Source organism: Balaenoptera ricei, chromosome 5 (assembly GCF_028023285.1).
Source record: "Balaenoptera ricei isolate mBalRic1 chromosome 5, mBalRic1.hap2, whole genome shotgun sequence".
Taxonomy (NCBI): domain Eukaryota; kingdom Metazoa; phylum Chordata; class Mammalia; order Artiodactyla; family Balaenopteridae; genus Balaenoptera; species Balaenoptera ricei.
Window position 1 is genome coordinate 56,336,754 of NC_082643.1, and position 19,374 is coordinate 56,356,127.

The following is a 19,374-nucleotide window of genomic DNA, read 5'->3' on the forward strand; positions in this document are numbered from 1 at the left end:
GGAAGTACTTGGATTATATGCTTAATATAATACCAGATACTGTTAGTACAAATCTATTGGCTTACACTGCTGTTGATGATTTCATGGGTGAAAAAAATTACGCAAATCCTCTGCTGCTGGTACAGTTCTAATTAATTACAGGTGCTTATTACTCTCCTGGATCTCAGCTCTCAGCCTCTAGACATACCCCCATTTTAATAACCCGGAGAATATTACAGTGAGAAATGCTACTGTTCTGACTCCCTCCACCCCTCTCCCCCTAAAATGATCTCTCTTCAGCACATCCCTGAGGATGGTGCCCAGGTAAGGGAGCTTACTAAAGTAGTGTCCAACATAGGGTCTTAGAAGGAGTTGTAGTAAAACAGAAATAGTTGTTATTCTTGAGAACTTCATCAACTGGCAGAAGAAGGAAAAGTAATTGCAAACCAGAGGTCAGATTTCCTTATTCTTCTATCAAACTATCTAAATGTCAACATTTTAGTGCTGGAAAAAAAATTGAAAGAAAAACCATTAAGGAGAGTGTTGTTCAGTTAGATTTCATTTCCAGAACTATATTCCTATCAAGAAACAATCAGTTTTCTATAATAGAGCCATGTGCAAACTAAGAGACTTCTTACACATGGAAGGCAGAAAATGATCATGAGAGCTGAAATGATTGTTTCTCTGAGTGAAATGAGTGGCCTTTGATCTTTTCCCTTGTTCTAAGGCCAACACGGGCACCATCGGCCTCAAGATCTCTGAATCCATACATAGTATGTTTTGTTACCGTCGCCGTTGTGGTGATCCTGGCAGTGACCACAGCTCTACTTGTCTACTTTTTAGCTTTTGGTAAGTACCAGAAGATTGGAAATACCACTCTTCACATGAATTAACTAAATATACTTTCAGATTAAAAGTTTGGCATTCTCACTTTTATTGCCACTTCTATTTCTTAATACAACATAATTATATATTTTATTCATATACCCCTGAATATATGTTCATGTCTATATTTTCTCTAATTCAGTATTTTTTCTCTTCTTTTTCTTTTGGCCTTTTTTAGTATACTAAACAACATTAAACCCAGACAAGAATTATTCTAGCCAAGGGAAAAAACTCAATATTTTTCTGATGCTAGAGTTCACTTGTTTTGTTTTTTCATTAATACCATGATTTCCTTCTTCATTTAAAATTTGCAAAGGACCTTAAGTTTCAACATCTAAAAGTTGGATGTATCTAAATATTTGTTAATTCATGACCTGTCTCCTGAAAATAATCTTAGGGGCAGAACAATTATGATAGATGAATTTGAAGTTAAGAAGTAGAAAGAGGTTAAAAACAAACTTTAAAAAGGATTCTGTTCCTTTTTGTTTCTCTTAGTTTCTTTAATTTTTCATTGCGTCATAAAAATAGGAAACAAAGAAATAATATAAAGAATGCATATACCCTGCTCATTCACAAACAACTTAATATCTCAGTGAATATTCTTTCAGATGTTTTAATGTAGATAAAATGTGTCAAATTTCACTACATAATATATGTTATAATCTGTTTTCTTCACTTGAAAAAACACTTTGACTTTGTTTTTTTTTTTTAATTTTGCTATAATCCTGTTAAATTATTTAAATCATTGGGGCAGGGCGGGGCAGAGTGTGAAGGCATATGGGTATGTGTGAGTGTGGAGACTGAGCAAGAACAAATTTATTCATTCCAGTAACTAGGAATAATCTTTTCAGTCAATCTAATTATAAAGTTGTGGCTAAATTTTGCTTCTGACTACATTTTGCTATCAAATCACCTAGAGACAAATATGTCCAAAGTGAATTACGGAAGAAGGAAAAACAAACATCAAGTTTCAGATTAAACTAATGAATTTTCACTCTTAACGGCACTGTATTGTCACACTTAAACACAAAGTGCGAAGCCTAAGTAAGTCCTCTTCAAAGTGTATACCAGTGACCACTTATGGCTCCAGAAAGACTTGTCCTTCTGCCACAAAGGACCACACAACCCTATCCCCAGGATCTCAAATGCTTTCCCTGATTGAGGTATTTCTCTGCATAAATTATGTATATGAATGATCAAATGGAAGCAGGGAATTTTTTCCCAAGACAGGTTAGGTTATGTCCATGTTCATAAAGTTTCTAAGGTAAGGACAAGTATGTTTTAGGAATTTTTATTTCCTTCACATAGCTTAATATATCCATTGGTAGACCCTTTTTGATGGAAATAGTTCACATTGAACAACCAGATTAGCTTTCTTGTCAGAACAGTTATTTTCTAGCTTAATCCAGAGAACCAATAAGTCACTAATTCCTCTAAAAAGAATAGTATTTGAAATAATTTTTTAAACTATTCAGAATTACTTTATTCCTTAATGATAAATGAATAATAGTGTATTATAGACATTAATATTTCCTGAATGAATAAATCTGTAATCACAAATCTCCCTAAAATACAGTAAGAATGAAAATTATGATACTACTGAACAATTTAATTTCTCAAATAATGCTGCTCTGATTTTCATGCATTTTTAACAGTTCTAGCATTGCCAATCTTTTTAAAAACTGAAAGAAAAATAATTTCATTATAGTTACATTATATTAAGTTTAGAGTTTTCTTTCAAGGGAATCAAATTTTTTTTAATTGTATAACATAGCCTCCCATAATCCTGTATAATATACAGATTAAAGTACTTAGTAATGTGAGATTGATTCTGCCTTTTCTTTGTTTTACAGGTCAAAAACATTACTTTTACCGTAGCAGCATTCAAATCCTAAATGTTCAATATAGTGATGAGCTAAGTTCATCAGTTACACAGAAATACAGGAATTTGAGTGGAAATATTGAGTCTATGGTAAGTTAATATTTGCATTTCCTCTTTATTATATCATAAAACAATTATGATAATAAACTTAATATTTTGTGATACATTTGCAACTCCTAGATGCTCTGCATATTCTCCTCCCCGAATGGTGAAAGATGTGTTTCGTTGTGCTTTTTCCAAGTCAATTTGCTTGTACACTTGTTCTTGTTCATATTTTCTTACATCATGAAAGTTTTAGGTCATGAGTAAACATATTTTTTATGATTATGACTTCAGATTGGAAGTCTATTGTTTATGCAATTTGAGCATTTTTCCTACCCTTGAGATTGTCTTTTTAAATCCTTTTCATTTTGCCTTCTTTCCTTTTTTCTTATCCAACTAAACATACAGGTAGTAGGTGTTAAAATACATATTAACATAGTTTGGAGAACGTCATACTTTGGTTCAATGATCGACATAGAAAATATACAAAGAAAGCCTGCGCTCTCACTTGAAAAGGCCCCCAGGCTGCTTACCGGGAAACCTCATAAGCAGACCCTTAGCACTGGTTTATCATCACAGACCAGGGTTTGGCCTTCAGCCCTGCAGAGTCAGAGCTGAACAATCTCAGGGTTGCTCACTTACCCGTATGTTTTCTAAGATTCCTAAGGTTATAAATTAGTCCAATGGTTCTAAAACTTTAGCAAAATCACCTGGAAAGCTTATTAAAAATAGAGTTCTAGGCCCCAGTGTCAGAGTTTCTGAGTCAGTAGTTAGAATTTGCACTTCTAACAAGTTCCCAGGTGATGCTGATGCTATGGTCCAGGGACCACACTTTGGGAACCACTGAGTTAATCTATAATGAGAATTATCATGGCTGGGGGACTGAATCATTTGCTTGTCTAACACCCTTTTCCCCTAGGGGCAAACTACACTAGGAGCCAAGTATTGAGAAAAGTGCTTGGTGAGCATTAAATTAGAGCAAGGGAAGTTAGTATATTATTTAAATGTTTAATCAGAATAAACAGCTGAATCAGAATAATCTGGGAACAGAATCTAGGCCAGGAGGCAGAGGTAGGGTTAATATTGGGGAACACCAGTTTATTATGTCAGAAGTGGGAGCCTCCTGTTCCTTCAATAAACTTTTATTAAACATCAATCCTGTCAAATGCTGTGGACATACAAAAAGTGGAGTAGATATTGGATCTGCCCTCATGGAGCTTAGTCTAACATGGGAGATTAAACAAGCTTACAAATATTTACAATATAAGGTATGCAGTGAGTATGTGACATGAGAGCAACGCAGATGTAAGTTTGTGGTAAGAGGATAAATGATATCCAGTTATGGAGATCAGAGACAGTGTCTTATAAAAGATGATTTTTCAGGTTGGCTTTTAGAATGAGTAGGGCACACCACAGCTAAAATATGAGCCAAGGCATAGAGAGGAGAATGTGCTTAGCTAAAAAGTTTGGGTTTTATCTTGCAGAGAGAAAGTCTTGAGCTAGAGGCAGAATGATGCAAACAGGATCTGATAGATTCATGTTCCGAATGTAAAAATTAGACTATAAAGAGAAGAGCCTGCACACAGTAAGGCTAGTTAGAAGCTCATTACGGTGGTCCAGAAGAAAGCCAAGGGGTTAAAACTTGAATTAAGGCATATTCCAGAAAATGTGGAAATGCAGATAAAACTTCCATTTTAGGCTTACCAAAGCAATCCACCTCCCCAACTTCCTACTTTCTCTTCCCAACCTGCTCTTAAAAAATCAATAGGAATATTTAGTTATATCATTTGCATCATGAGAGCCCATTGTTTAGACTTCAAACCAAGAGACTTTTTTTTTTTTTTTTAGTATTTAAAGAATATCCTTAAATTTATTCACATTTATTTAAAAATGCCAGTTTTTAAAAACTTTGGTACTTTGTCATTAGTACCACTGACTGCCCACACAGTTTAGATGTTGAAAGGTGCTGATTTATGCAATAATCGGTGCTTGGGTTAGTAATACTACTCTGAGGCTGGACCCCACAAATACACACACAAATGCAAACTACGCAGACGAATACAAAGAGCCTGTGAGTACCTTTGTCTTAGGCAGAGGGCAACCTGCAAATCTGAACAGATTTTCTTGTGATTAACACTGCAAGAGACATTCTTAAATTTCTTGAAGAAGATACTAGAGACAAACATCTCAGGAGGCCAGTCTGAGGACAGTTGTTCATAATGAAGTCCTCACATCCACACAAAGACATCATGTAATGTTTCAGCTATTTACCCAGTCTAATAAAAGGAGCAAACTGAAAGTGTGTATATCGAGAATCCCAGCTTCATTATAGGGAATTAGAATCCAGCTATTTGTCATTAAAGCAAGATGCCAGAGACATCCTCAGCCCTAAAGAGGTCACTCAGTTCCTGCCAGACAGATCAGATATGTTAGGTCAGCGCATCCTTCATAGAGCATATGTAAAATTGCAAAAGACTGATATGGAGAGAAACGGCATAAGGCATAAAGCACAACGTACATATTCAGCAATGTGAGAAACATAAACTAAGTTTCTTTTCAAAAGCACTACCAGCACATTTGAAAGATATTCAGTAAGTCTTTAAAACCCAATCCCAATGACAAAAAAATTATACAATCTAATTTGTTATTCTTAAATTACTCTCAAAAGTGGTCTATAAATTGTAATGTATAAAGTGTTATCAAAATGAAAATAATTTTAGTTTTGTCTTTTGTTGTAAAGATAATATAAAAAAGTAGAAAAGTCAGGGCATTCAAGAAATATAAAGAGAAAGAAATATGCACAAAATCTCAATACTCATATATCCACTATTAATATTTTGATGTTCCAAGTACTTTTCATGAAAACTGCATAATCGTCCATGCACAAACACATACTATTTTCTGTCAATGGAATAAGACTATACATGCTTGTTTACTACTACTTTTTTCTCAAAAAATATGTCATAGAGGTATTTTAATATCAATGAAGAAATACACCATTTTAAATAACTAAATAGCATTATAGTGCACAAAGGTACAATATTTTATTTAACCAGTCCTCTGTTGACAGATGTTCAAATTGTTTCCAGTTTTTCACTATTATACCCAATATTCTGATGACCAGTCTTGTTGATACATCCTTGCACACCTGAGTGATTATATTCTTGGGACATATTCCCAGAAGTAGAATTATCAGAATATAGGGTGTATGCATTTTTTAATTTCTCTCTAGAGATTTTTAAATTTCTTCTTCAATTTTAATAAAGATTTTATTTTAGAAGCATTTTAGATTTATAGAAAAGTTGCGAAGATAATATAGAGTTCTCATATACATCATACCCAGTTTCCTCTATGATTAACGTTTTATATTACAATAGTATATTTATTGCAATTAATGATCCAATATTAATACATTGTTATTAACCAAATTCTGTATTTTATTCAGATTTCCTTTGTTTTTACTTAATCTTCTTTTCCATTTCCTGATCCCATCCAGGATAGCAAATTACAGAGTTGCCATGTCTCCTTAGGCTCTTGTAGACTATGACAGTTCCTCAGATTTTCCTTGTTTTTGATAACCTTGACAGTTTTGAGGAATACTAGTCAGGTATTTTGTAGAAATGTCCCACAATTGGAGGCCTTCTGATGTTTCTTCTTACGGTTAGACTGGGGTTTGGGGTTTTAAGGAGGAAGACTATAGAGGAAAAGGGTCATTTTCATTACATCATATGAAGTGGGGTACATAATACCAACATGACTTACCACTGTTGACCTTGATCACCTGGCTGAAGTAGTGTTGGCCAGATTTCTACACTGTAAAGTTACTCCCTCCCTTTTCCATATTATACTCTTTGGAAGAAAGACACTATGTACAGGCCACACATAAGAAGTGGAGGAGTAACGAGTTATGCTTTGAATATTTAAAGAATATTTGAAATTCTTCTGTTTGTCTAGTTTCTCCACGTACTAATTCAACCATTTGTTTATATCAATATAGTGATCTATGAATTTTTAACATTTATTTTAATTTCTAGATTGCACTCCAGAAGTGCCCCAGTTTACATTCTTACTACCAGTATATAAGTATGCATAGGTATGCTTATTTCCCCCACAGCATTAACACTATGCGTGGTAAATCTTATTAATTGTTGCTAATTCAATAGGTAAGAAGTGTTATCTCACTATTATTTTGGTTTGCATTTCTTTGATTACTGGTAAGATTTAATCTGTCTCCCTATAGTAATAGGTCATTTTTATAATTTCATTTGTGAATTGCCTGGTCATGACCTTGCCCATTTTCTTACTGGAGACTTTGTGTTTTTATATAAATCTGGGGGAAAAAATTCTTTCCTTGTTAAAATATTAAAATTTGCCTGTTATTCATTTTCATATATTTCTCTAACGAGATTTGACTTTCAACCTTGTTTATAATCTAGGGTTTTTTTTTTTACTGCCATATAGATTTAATTTTTTAGGTAGCCAAAATTATCAATTTTATCTTTGATTCACCTGTAATTTATTTTTTAATAAGATAGAGATCCAGCTTTTTCCCCTAAAAGAGCTAGGTGGTGGTACCAAAACAGTATATTAAATAGTGCAATGGATTTATTTGTTATGCCGTCTTTATCATACACTAAATTCCTCTTTTTCTTTTTTCTGTACTCCCCTCTCTTTCACTGATTAGTCTTTGCCTGTACCAGTACCCAGCTATTTACTCTGGCTTTATAATTAAACATCTGGCAGTGAAAGATTCCCCTTGAAATTCGTCTGATGTATGATTTCTACAGTTAATCTCATTTATTCATACTTCTGTAGAAACACTTTGAATAATACTCTAATATAGTACTTTATAGTTCATAAAGCACTTTTACATATATCATCTAACCTTCAACTCACAAAGGGCATGTAATTTTTATAGATGGGTAAGTGAATACTGTGAGAGATTAAGAAACATGACAAAGGCCATTCAACTGGAAAGTGATAGAACAAAAATTCAAACCAAGGTCTCCTGGTTTCAAGTTCAAGAATCATACCACTTACCAGTGGTAACATGAGTACCATCATTATCCTTGTTCCATAGTCAGCAGTGTTATACTTAATGAGCAGTGGAATAATTCCAGAATTTCTATTATATTAAGCAATTCACTTTTCTGGTTCACAGTTTATTCATTAGTAAAATAAAATCATTGATCTAGATGATTTTTATAGTACATTCTACCTCAAAAAGTCTATGATTATGTGATTTTCACACAAGATATCCATGCCACCCAGTCACCTGTTTTTCTCATCCTGCTTCTCTGGCCACTCCTTCTCCTCTGTATCTTTTTATAGATTCACCCTCCTCTACACTGACATTAAATGTTGAAATTCCCCAACTCTTTGACCTATGTACTCCTCTCCTCTCACATTATCTTCTATCTCTAGATGATCTCATCCATGACCATTACTTCTACCAACACTTATATACTAATGACTCATGCTGTCGTCAGCCCAGACTTTTCTTCTGTACTTCAGACCTTTTCCCCCAACTGCCAGCTTAATATCTCTACTTGTCTGTTGTAAAAACATCTCAAATATATTATGTCCCTAAATCAAACTCATGATCCCTCCATGCCATACTAGCCTTCTTCCCATAATCCTAACCCCATTGATGATAATACCATTTATTCAGTTTTCCAAGCCAGAAACCTAGGATTCATCCTTGACATACTGCTCTCTATCATTCCAAATATCCAATCTATTACCAACCCCTGTAGGTTTTATCCCCTGTATTTCCCTCAGATCCATTCATTTCTCTCCATATTCTGCTACCACCATAACCATCCAAGCCATCACCTCTACACTGAAGTGCCAAAATAGGACCATAACTAATTTATGTTATTTTGCGCCTAAAATTGTTTATCCACATGCAACCAGAGAGATTGTTCTCAAATTGCAAATCTGATTTTATTATCCTCTCATTTAAAACACTTCAGTGACTTCCCATTATTATGATAAAGACCAAATGCTTCACACACTAACAAGACTTTCATGGTCTGGCCTTTCTATATAACTCTAGCCTCCTTGTTTTCTAGGCTACAACTGTCCTGGCCTTTGATTCCTTAAACACAATCTGCTTGTTCCTACCTCAGGACTTTGTATGTGCCATTCACTCCACCTGTGAGGCTTTTCCTTTCTCTTCAACCAGCTAACTCTGATTCTTCCTGAAGATCTCAGTTTCATAAGCATTCCTCTGAGAAGCCTCTCTAATCTCACTGACTGGATCAAATCCCTCTACTATATTGCTGCACTTATCACAGTTATAATTCTGCTTAAATGTGGATGATAATCTGATTAGTGCCTATCTTCCCCATTAGATGTAAGCTCCATGATGGCAAGGACTGTCTATTTTCTCCACCAGTGTAACCCAGTGCTTGATAGAGGAAGCATGAAGCATAAGAGGTGCTCAAAAGCTGTTGAATGAGTGAAAAAATGAACAAGGTGATTTCGAAATAATGAGAGCATCTGTTTGCAAAATATGTGTATCAAAACTATGAGTGCATTCTGATTGAATGGGCCTCTCCAAATAAAACAAGGGACTTCAATCAGGATTCACACCTAGGATCAATTGAACCATTGAAACTCCCCTTTGGCATCAGGGGTGGTATTGCAACAGATTCTGCAAACAACAATTGCCATTTTTTCCAAAATATACCTAAGGACTGTACCATGAAAAAAACTAGGGCACAGGAAGAGAAAGACAGCAGTATCAATTTGCAATTAATCATATCACATCCCTTTTACCATCAGGGCTTTTAGTACAGCCATTTAATAAGCAATGATTGTTGCCTAATGCCTAAAAGAGAATTTGGTACATAGTTGGCATTCAAATATTCGTTGAATGAATGAATAAATGATACATTCTATCTGTTGGTTCCTGTGCTAAGTGCTAGGGACACAAAATAAAGATGTCATTGCAGTCAGGATGAAGCCCACAATGGTCTCCAAGATGGAGTTGTCATACCACGAAGGAATTCACAATAATTTTATTGGAGTCATGGAAGAAAATACTTAAATGTCACTCTACATGTGTTTTTCTCTTTTACGAAAAAATTTTTAAACAAGAAGAAAAAGAAAATAGGGAGAGAAGGAGTGAAGGAACAAATGAACAAACTTAGCTTTGTTACTATTTAACAAATGGATTGACACTGGCACCTTTGTTTGGTTTTATGTCAAGTAGTTCCACACAATGTGTGTGAAAATATCTTGAGGGATGGGGTGGGCAGTAACACAGTAGAACTGACTGGGCATCAGCACACTTTTACCGGCTCTCAGTAGATTTAAATGATATACAGCTTCCACTGGATTTTAAAATTATATTATCTAGCTCTAAAAGTAAACTAAACCTCCCCAAAAATTAATATGAGGACTGAGAAGAATCCTGCAAAACACAAATAAATTTAAAAACCTGCAATTTGAAGATAACCCTCATATGCAGTAATGAATATGCAATATACAATAATGAATAAGTAAATGAACAGTTAGTAACATAAGAACTGACAATCTTCTATTCCTGGCTAAAGCCATACTGCCAGGTTAAGCAATGCTTCTTAGAAGATGTTTAAACACACACACACACACACACATCCTGTCCCTTGAAGGTATAAGTGTGAGAAATTAACTGCTTTTTAAATAAATAAGAGAAAACTTTGGAAATACATGTTTAGCAACGTGTCCAGCATTAGGTGATTGAGTTCAGTTGTTTCGTTTTACTGAAAATTAAGGGCTTAGACATGCACACATAAAAATTTGGGAGGCAAAAATTACCTACCATGTTTGGTTGATTTTGAACACATTTCTTAAAATATGTATATAAATATAATGAAACTCCTTTGATTTGATTTGAAAGGGTAGCCAATTGAAATCAGGGAAGATGGAAAGTCACTTGCTGAATTTCAACAAAACCCTTGCATGATTGGTGGGACTGACAACTTAGTGTCATGATTTATTAAGTTCTGCTAATGAACTTCATGCATCTGGAGCCACATAATTGTGTGGAAACTTCTTCAGTGCTTCAGACCAAGTGTTTAGATTAAACTTAGAATCATACCTTTGGGTCATTTTATCACAGTGTTTCAAAAATTATAAATTCTATCCAGTCATATTGTTAACACTGAATATATTGCTATTAAAAAATAAATGGAATAAAATACCTAAATGTTTGTTCTGTAACTCAGCCTTTTTAATTTTTAACTTTGGCAATATTTTATAATTCATATTGTTAGTAGAACAGTATTATTACATGTGTATAATTTATAAACGTGGTTTGGCCACACATGCACAAAATGTATTACCCATAAGAGTGCATAATCAAAAATATTTGAAGAGTATTGTAGTAATAGATAGATTATATTGCCATGTATTTTATCTTTTTCTTGAAAACTGAGTTTCCAGATCTTCTGATTAAACAGAAAAGAAAGTTTGTAACTGAAGGGTGACTGAAATCACAAAAACAACATTATTACTATTATTCAGCTCATGAATATTATGAACAAAACTGTAACTATTGAGAAATGTTATGAGGTAGGTATGTGAGAGATGCTTCCACCTCATCAGTTGTTCGTGTAATTTCATCATTAAATACTAAAATACAAGACAAAACAAAAAATATACCTACCAAGTAAGAAGGTACTGAAAATAAGAAGGTGATTTACTTTCATGGGGTAGCTAATAAGATCTTTTCCCCCTCAAGATGAAAAATATGTGACAATTATAGACATTCTATGTGTAATGTCTTACCCTTCATATGACCTCATCTATTAACCGGTTTAATGATGGTTACTTTGTTAGAATTTACCTAAATAATCCATGTCTCACTTCAATTCTTATCGATTATGAATATTATTGAGGTTTGAGGATTCTAGGCCATTCTAGAATTCAAAGATAGTATTGTCAAGAGACCTTCAAGATGGCAGAGGAGTAAGACATGGAGATCACCTTCCTCCTCACAAATACATCAAAAATACGTGTTCATGTGGAACAACTCCTACAGCACACCTACTGAACGCTGGCAGAAGACCTCAGACCTCCCAAAAGGCAAGAAACTCCCCATGTACCTAGGTAGGGCAAAAGAAGAATGAAAAAACAGAGACAAAAGAATAGGGATGGAACCTGCACCTCTGGGAGGGAACTTTGAAGGAGGAAAAGTTTCCACACACTAGGAAGCCCCTTCACTGGTGGAAAAGAGGGGTGGGTGGTGGGGGAAGCTTTGGAGCTACAGAGGAGAGTGCAGCAACAGGGGTGCAGAGGGCAAAGCGGACAGATTCCCACACAGAGGATCGGTGTCAACCAGCACTCACCAGTCTGAGAGGCTTGTCTTCTCACCCTCCGGGGTGGGTGAGGGCTGAGAGCTGAGGCTCAAGCTTCGGAGGTCAGATCCCAGGGAGAGGACGGGAGTTGGATGCGTGAACATAGCCTGAAGGGGGCTAGTGTGACACAACTAACTGGGAGGGAGTCCAGGAAAAAGTCTGGAACTGCCTAAGACTCAACAGACCATTGCTTTGGGTCACGTGAGGAGAGGAGATTCACAACACTGCCTAAACGAGCTTCAGAGACGGGCACGAGCTGCAGCTATCAGCGCAGACACCAGAGACGGGCATGAAACGCTAAGGCTGCTGCTGCAACTACCAAGAAGCCTGCGTGCAAGCACAGTCCACACCTCCCCTCCCGGGAGTCTGTGCACCTCGCCACTGCCAGGGTCCCGTAATCCAGGGGCAACTTCCCTGGGAGAACACACAGCGGGCCTCAGGCTGTTGCAACGTTATGCGGGCCTCTGCAGCTGCAGGCCCGCCCTGCATTCCGTACCCCTCCCTCCCCCCAGCCTGAGTGAGGCAGAGCCCTCTAATCAGCCGCTCTTTAACCCGCTCCTATCTGGGCGAAGAACAGATGCAGAGGGTAACCTACATGCAGAGGCAGGGCCAAATCCAAACCTGAACCCCAGGAGCTGTGCAAACAAAGAAGAGAAAGGGAAATTTCTCTGTGCAGCCTCAGGAGCAGCAGATTAAATCTCCACAATCAGCTCAATGTACCCTGCATCTGTGGAACACTGGAATAGACAACAAATCATCCGAAAATTGAGGTGGTGGATTTTGGGAGCACCTGTGGACTTGGAGTTTGCTGCATGAGACTGATTAGTTTCTGATTTTTATGTTTATCTTAGTATAGTTTCTAGCACCTGTTATCATTGGTGCATTTGTTTATTGGTTTGGTTGCTCTCTTCTTTATTTTTAAATTACTTTTTTTTTACTTTAATAATTTTTTTAATTTTTATTTTCATAACTTTTTTATTTTATTTTATTTTTTTCTTTCTTTCTTTTTTTCCTCCCTTATCTTCTGAGCCCCGTGGCTGACAGCATCTTGGTGCTTCAGCTGGGTGTCAGGCCTGAGGCTCTGAGGTGGGAGAGCCAGGCTCAGGACATTGGACCAGCAGAGACCTCCCGGCCCCATATAATATCAACCGGTGAGAGCTCTCCCAGATATCTCTGCCTCACTGCTAAGACCCAGCTTCACTCAACAACCACCAAGCTCCAGTGCTGGACACCCCATGCCAAACAACTAGCAAGACAGGAACACAACTCCACCCATAAGCAGAGAGGCTGCCTAAAATCATAATAAGTTCACAGAAAACCCAAAACACACCACTGGACGAGGTCCTGACCACCAGAAAGACAAGATCCAGCCTCATCCACCAGAACACAGGCACCACTCCCCTCCACCAGGAAGCCTATAAAACCAACTGAACCAACCTTACCCACTGGGGGCAGACACCAAAAACAACAGGGACTATGAACATGCAGGCTGCGAAAAGGAGACCACAAACACAGTAAGTTAAGCAAAATGAGAAGACAGAGAAATATGCAGCAGATGAAGGAGCAAAGTAAAAACCGACCTAACCAAATGAATGAAGAGGAATAGGCAGTCTACCTGAAAAAGAATTCAGAATAATGATAGTAAAGATGATCCAAAATCTTGGAAATAGAATGGAGAAAATACAAGAAAAGTTTAACAAGGACCTAGAAGAACTAAAGAGCAAACAAAAAGTGATGAACAACACAAAAAAGGATATTAAAAATTATCTGGAAGGAATCAATAGCAGAATAAATGAGGCAGAATAATGGATAAGTGACCCGGAAGATAAAATAGTGGAAATAATTACGGCAGAGAAGAATAAAGTAAAAAGAGTGAAAAGACTCGAGGATAGTCTCAGAGACCTCTGGGACAAGATCAAATGCACCAACATTCGAATTATAAGGGTCCCAAAGGAAGAAGAGAAAAAGAAAGGGACTGAGAAAATAGCTTAAGAGAGTAAAGTTGAAAACTTCCCTAATATAGGAAAGGAAATAGTCAGTCAAGTCCAAGAAGTGCAGAGAGTCCCATACGGGATAAATCCAAGGAGAAACACACCAAGACACATATTAATCAAACTTTCAAACATTAAATACAAAGAAAAAATATTAAAAGCAGCAAGGGAAAAGCAACAAATGACATACAAGGGAATCTCCATAAGGTTAACAGCTGATCTTTCAGCAGAAACTCTGCAAGCCAAAAGGGAGTGGCAGGACATATTTAAAGTGATGAAAGGGGAAAACCTACAACCAAGATTACTCTCTCCAGCAAGGATCACATTCAGTTTCGATGGAAAAATTAAAACCTTTACAGAGAAGCAAGAGCTAAGAGAATTCAGCACCACCAAACCAGCTTTACAACAAATGCTGAAGGAACTTCTCTAGGCAGGAAACACAAGAGAAGGAAAAGACCTATAAAAACAAGCGCAAAACAATTAAGAAAATGGTAATAGGAACATACATATCGATAATTACCTTAAATGCAAATGGATTAAATGCTCCAACCAAAAGACATAGACTGGCTGAATGGATATAAAAACAAGACACATATATATGCTGACTACAAGAGACCCACTTCAGACCTAGGGACACATACAGGCTGAAAGTGAGGGGATGGAAAAAGATATTCCATGAAAATGGAAATCAAAAGAAAGCTGGAGCAGCAATTCTCACATCAGACAAAATAGACTTTAAAATAAAGACTATTACAAGAGACAGAGAAGGACACTACATAATGATCAAGGGATCAATCCAAGAAGAAGATATAACAATTGTAAATATTTATGCACCCAACATAGGGGCACCTCAATACATAAGCCAAATGCTAACAGCCATAAAAGGGGAAATCGACAGCAACACAATCATAGTAGGGGACTTCAACACCCCACTTTCACCAATGGACAGATCATCCAAAATGAAAATAAATAAGGAAACACAAGCTTTAAATGATACATTAAACAAGATGGGCTTAATTGACATTTAGAGGACATTCCATCCAAAAACAACAGAATACACGTTTTTCTCAAGTGTTCATGGAACATTCTCCAGGATAGATCATATCTTGGATCACAAATCAAGCCTTGGTCAATTTAAGAAAATTGAAATCATATCAAGTATTTTTTCTGACCACAACGCTATGAGACTATGTATCAATTACAGGAAAAAAACTGTAAAAAATACAAACACATGGAGGCTAAACAATACACTACTAAATAACCAAGAGATCACTAAAGAAATCAAACAGGAAATCAAAAAATACCTAGAAACCAATGACAATGAAAACGCAATGGCCCAAAACCTATGGGATGCAGCAAAAGCAGTTCTAAGAGGGAAGTTTATAGCAATACAACCCTATCTCGAGAAACAAGAAAAATCTCAAAAAAAAAAACAACCTAAACTTACACCTAAAGCAATTAGAGAAAGAAGAACAAAAAAACCCAAAATTAGCAGAAGGGAAGAAATCATAAAGATCAGATCAGAAATAAATAAAAAAGAAATGAAGGAAACGATAGCAAAGATCAATAAAACTAAAAGCTGGTTATTTCAGAAGATAAACAAAATTGGTAAACCATTAGCCAGACTCATCAAGAAAAAAGGCAGTAGACTCAGATCAACAGAATTAGAAATGAAAAAGGAGAAGTAACAACTGACACTGCAGAAATACAAAGGATCATGAGAGATTAATACAGGCAACTATATGCCAATAAAATGGACAACCTGGAAGAAATGGACAAATTCTTAGAAAAGCACAACCGTCCAAGACTGAACTAGGAAGAAATAGAAAATATAAACAAACCAATCACAAGCACTGAAAATGAAACTGTATTAAAAATCTTCCAGCAAACAAAAGCCCAGGAACGGATGGCTTCACAGGTGAATTCTATCAAACATTTAGAGAAGAGCTAACACCTAAACTTCTCAAACTCTTCCAAAATATAGCAGAGGGAGGAACACTACCAAACTCATTCTACGAGGCCACCATCACCCTGATACCAAAACCAGACAAAGATTTCACAGAAAAAGAAAACTCCAGGCTAATATCTCTGATGAACATAGATGCAAATATCCTCAACAAAATACTAGCAAACAGAATCCAACAGCACATTAAAAGGATCATACACCATGATCAAGTGGGGTTTATCCCAGGAATGCAAGGATTCTTCAATATACACAAATCAATCAATGTGATATGCCACATTAACAAATTAAAGGATATAAACCATATGATAATCTCAATAGATGCAGAAAAACCTTTCGACAAAATTCAACACCTATTTATGATAAAAGCTCCCCAGAAAGTAGGCATAGAGGGAACCTCTATGCACATGCACATATGGTCACCTTATCTTTGAGAAAAGAGGCAAGAATATACAATGGAGAAAAGACAGTCTCTTCAATAAGTGGTGCTAGGAAAACTGGACAGCTACACATAAAATAATTAAATTAGAACACTTCCTAACACCATACACAAAAATAAACTCAAAATGGATTAAAGACCTAAATGTAAGGCCAGACTCTATTAAACTCTTTGAGGAAAACATAGGCAGAACACCCTTTGACATAAATCACAGCAAGATCCTTTTTGACCCACCTCCTAGAGAAATGGAAATAAAAACAAAAATAAACAAGTAAGACCTAGTGAAACTTAAAAGCTTTTGCACAGCAAAGGAACCCATAAAGAAGATGACAAGACAACCCTCAGAATGGGAGAAAATATTTGCAAACGAAGCAGCTGAGAAAGGATTAATCTCCAAAATATACAAGCAGCTCTTGCATCTCAATATCAAAAAAACAAACAACCCAATCCAAAAATGGGCAGAAGACCTAAACAGACATTTCTCCAAAGAAGATATACAGATTGTCAACAAACACATGAAAAGATGCTCAACATCATTAATCATTAGAGAAATGCAAATCAAAACTACAATGAGGTATCACCTCACACCAGTCAGAATGGCCATCACCGAAAACTCTACACACATTAAATGCTGGAGAGGGTGTGGAGAAAAGGGAACACTCTTGCACTGTTGGTGGGAATGTAAATTGATACAGCCACTATGGAGAACAGTATGGAGGTTCCTTCAAAAGCTAAAAATAGAACTACCATACGACCCAGCAATCCCACTACTGGGCATATACTCTGAGAAAACCATAATTCAAAAAGAGTCATGTACCACAATGTTCATTGCAACACTACTTACAATAGCCAGGACATGGAAGCAACCTAAGTGTCCATCAACAGATGAATGGATAAAGAAGATGTGGCACATATGTACAATGGAATATTACTCAGCCATAAAAAGAAACGAAATTGAGTTATTTGTAGTGAGGTGGATGGACCCAGAGTCTGTTATACAGAGTGAAGTAAGTCAGAAAGAGAAAAACAATTACTGTATGCTAACACATATATATGGAATCTAAAAAAAAAAAAAAAAAAAAAAATGGTTCAGAAGAACCTAGGAGCAGAACAGGAATAAAGACGCAGATGTAGAGAATGGCCTTGAGGACACAGGGAGGGGGAAGGGTAAGCTGGGACGAAGTGAGAGAGTGGCATGGACATAAATACACTACCAAATGTAAAATAGGTAGCTAGTGGGAAGCAGCTGCACAACACAGGGAGATCAGCTCCGTGTTTGTGACCACATAGAGTGGTGGGATAAGGAGGGTGGGATGGAGACGCAAGAGGGAGGAGATATAGGGATATACGTATATGTATAGCTGATTCACAGAAGAAACTAACACAACACTGTAAAGCAATTATACTCCAATAAAGACGTTAAAAAAAAAACACACACAAAGATAGTATTGTCACCCTCAATCAGGAGGGAAACTTAAAATAGTTCCTCTTTCATTGTTTACTTGATTTTTTGTCCATTGTAATAAAAGGGTCAATAATACAGGTTACAAAATCAAAGAAGTATGAAAGCAAACTCATCCGACCCATTAAACAAGTATCAATAATAAGTTTGAAGGGAGTGAAAAAGCCCAAAGGTTACATGTAAAGCTCACTGAAAGTAGATGCATAGCCTCTGGGAGCTGCAGTAGTCAACTGTGTACAGAACAATTTTTTAAACACACTTTGGACTGTTTTCCTTTTACAGATGAAGAAACTGAGAGGAAGAAAGTTCAAAAGATTCGTTCAAGTTCTCATAGCAAGCTAACTTTTCTCTGTGTCCCCTATCTACCACACTTTCCACTCTCCTATTGGCTTCCTCTTCAAGCATCTGCTCACTGATTTTCTACTAAGTATTTGATAAGTTCTAATGAAAGAGACTACAAAATTTTCACCCACTCTATGAAATACGGATTCTTATCCAAAGGCCTCTTCTTTTATCCTTGTATATGGATATCAACCAATTAATCAACTTGCTTTCTTTATGTTGCTTATTACCTTAGTCCTCACTAAATTACATCAATATTTTCCACATAATAAAAATGTCATAATTAAATTAGATTTTTAACATTTTGGTCCAGTGTAGCCCATGCTGATCTAAATTTTAGCAATTCCTTCAGTTTTAGGTCAGTTCCTTTCACTTCTGTTAAAGTCAAGTAAAATTAAACATAACTCAGTTTATTAAACTCCCTCCTACAATATACCACATTAATAAACACATTAAAATCTATCCTTCTACATAGTTAACTAGAATATGACTCACCAAATGATTGCATTCTATAATTCTAGATCATAGAATTTTGAGTGACTTTTGGCTTTCTTCTTAACACTTACTAGTCCTTCTTGAGTTTTTTAAAAAGGAAATTATTTTGAAAAACTAACAGCCTCATAACTCTTAAAAATGTTCAAGGCCTCTAGAAAGAAAAAAAGTTATTTTGTCTCACAACTGGTTGGTCTGATATCAGCCTAAAGAATGGATACTGAAAAAATAAGATATAATGCAGTGTAATAGAGATTGCATAAACTTTACAGTCTCAAGAAGAACTGGCTTCAAATCCTGGCTTAATATAATATTCAACATGCTACTTAATTTCCCCATCTTCACCTTTTCATGTTCACCCCCACCTTGGTCCAATCTCACAGTACAAGCCAACAGAATCCACTCTCCATTATGAAAGCTCAGTACATCTCACCCTGCATCTTGGCAGAACTGTTCCAGTCACAGAATCACTCACTACTAGTTTACTGCAAAGCTAAACCTTATACCTCAAGAGGACCACCCTTGCTGGCATTGAGCAATGATTCAGGGG

The 19,374-nt window shown here is 36.2% G+C and overlaps 1 protein-coding gene across 1 annotated transcript in view; it reads left to right on the plus strand.

The window, feature by feature from the left end:
- Positions 1-264: 264 nt before the first annotated feature.
- The window catches only part of TMPRSS11D (transmembrane serine protease 11D), a 46,999-nt gene continuing 27,889 nt past the window's right edge, over positions 265-19,374 (plus strand). The window contains exons 1-3 of the mRNA XM_059923833.1: positions 265-303; positions 678-828; positions 2,718-2,836. Coding sequence (XP_059779816.1) covers positions 265-303; positions 678-828; positions 2,718-2,836 — 309 coding nt within the window. The remainder of the gene's footprint in view (positions 304-677; positions 829-2,717; positions 2,837-19,374) is intronic.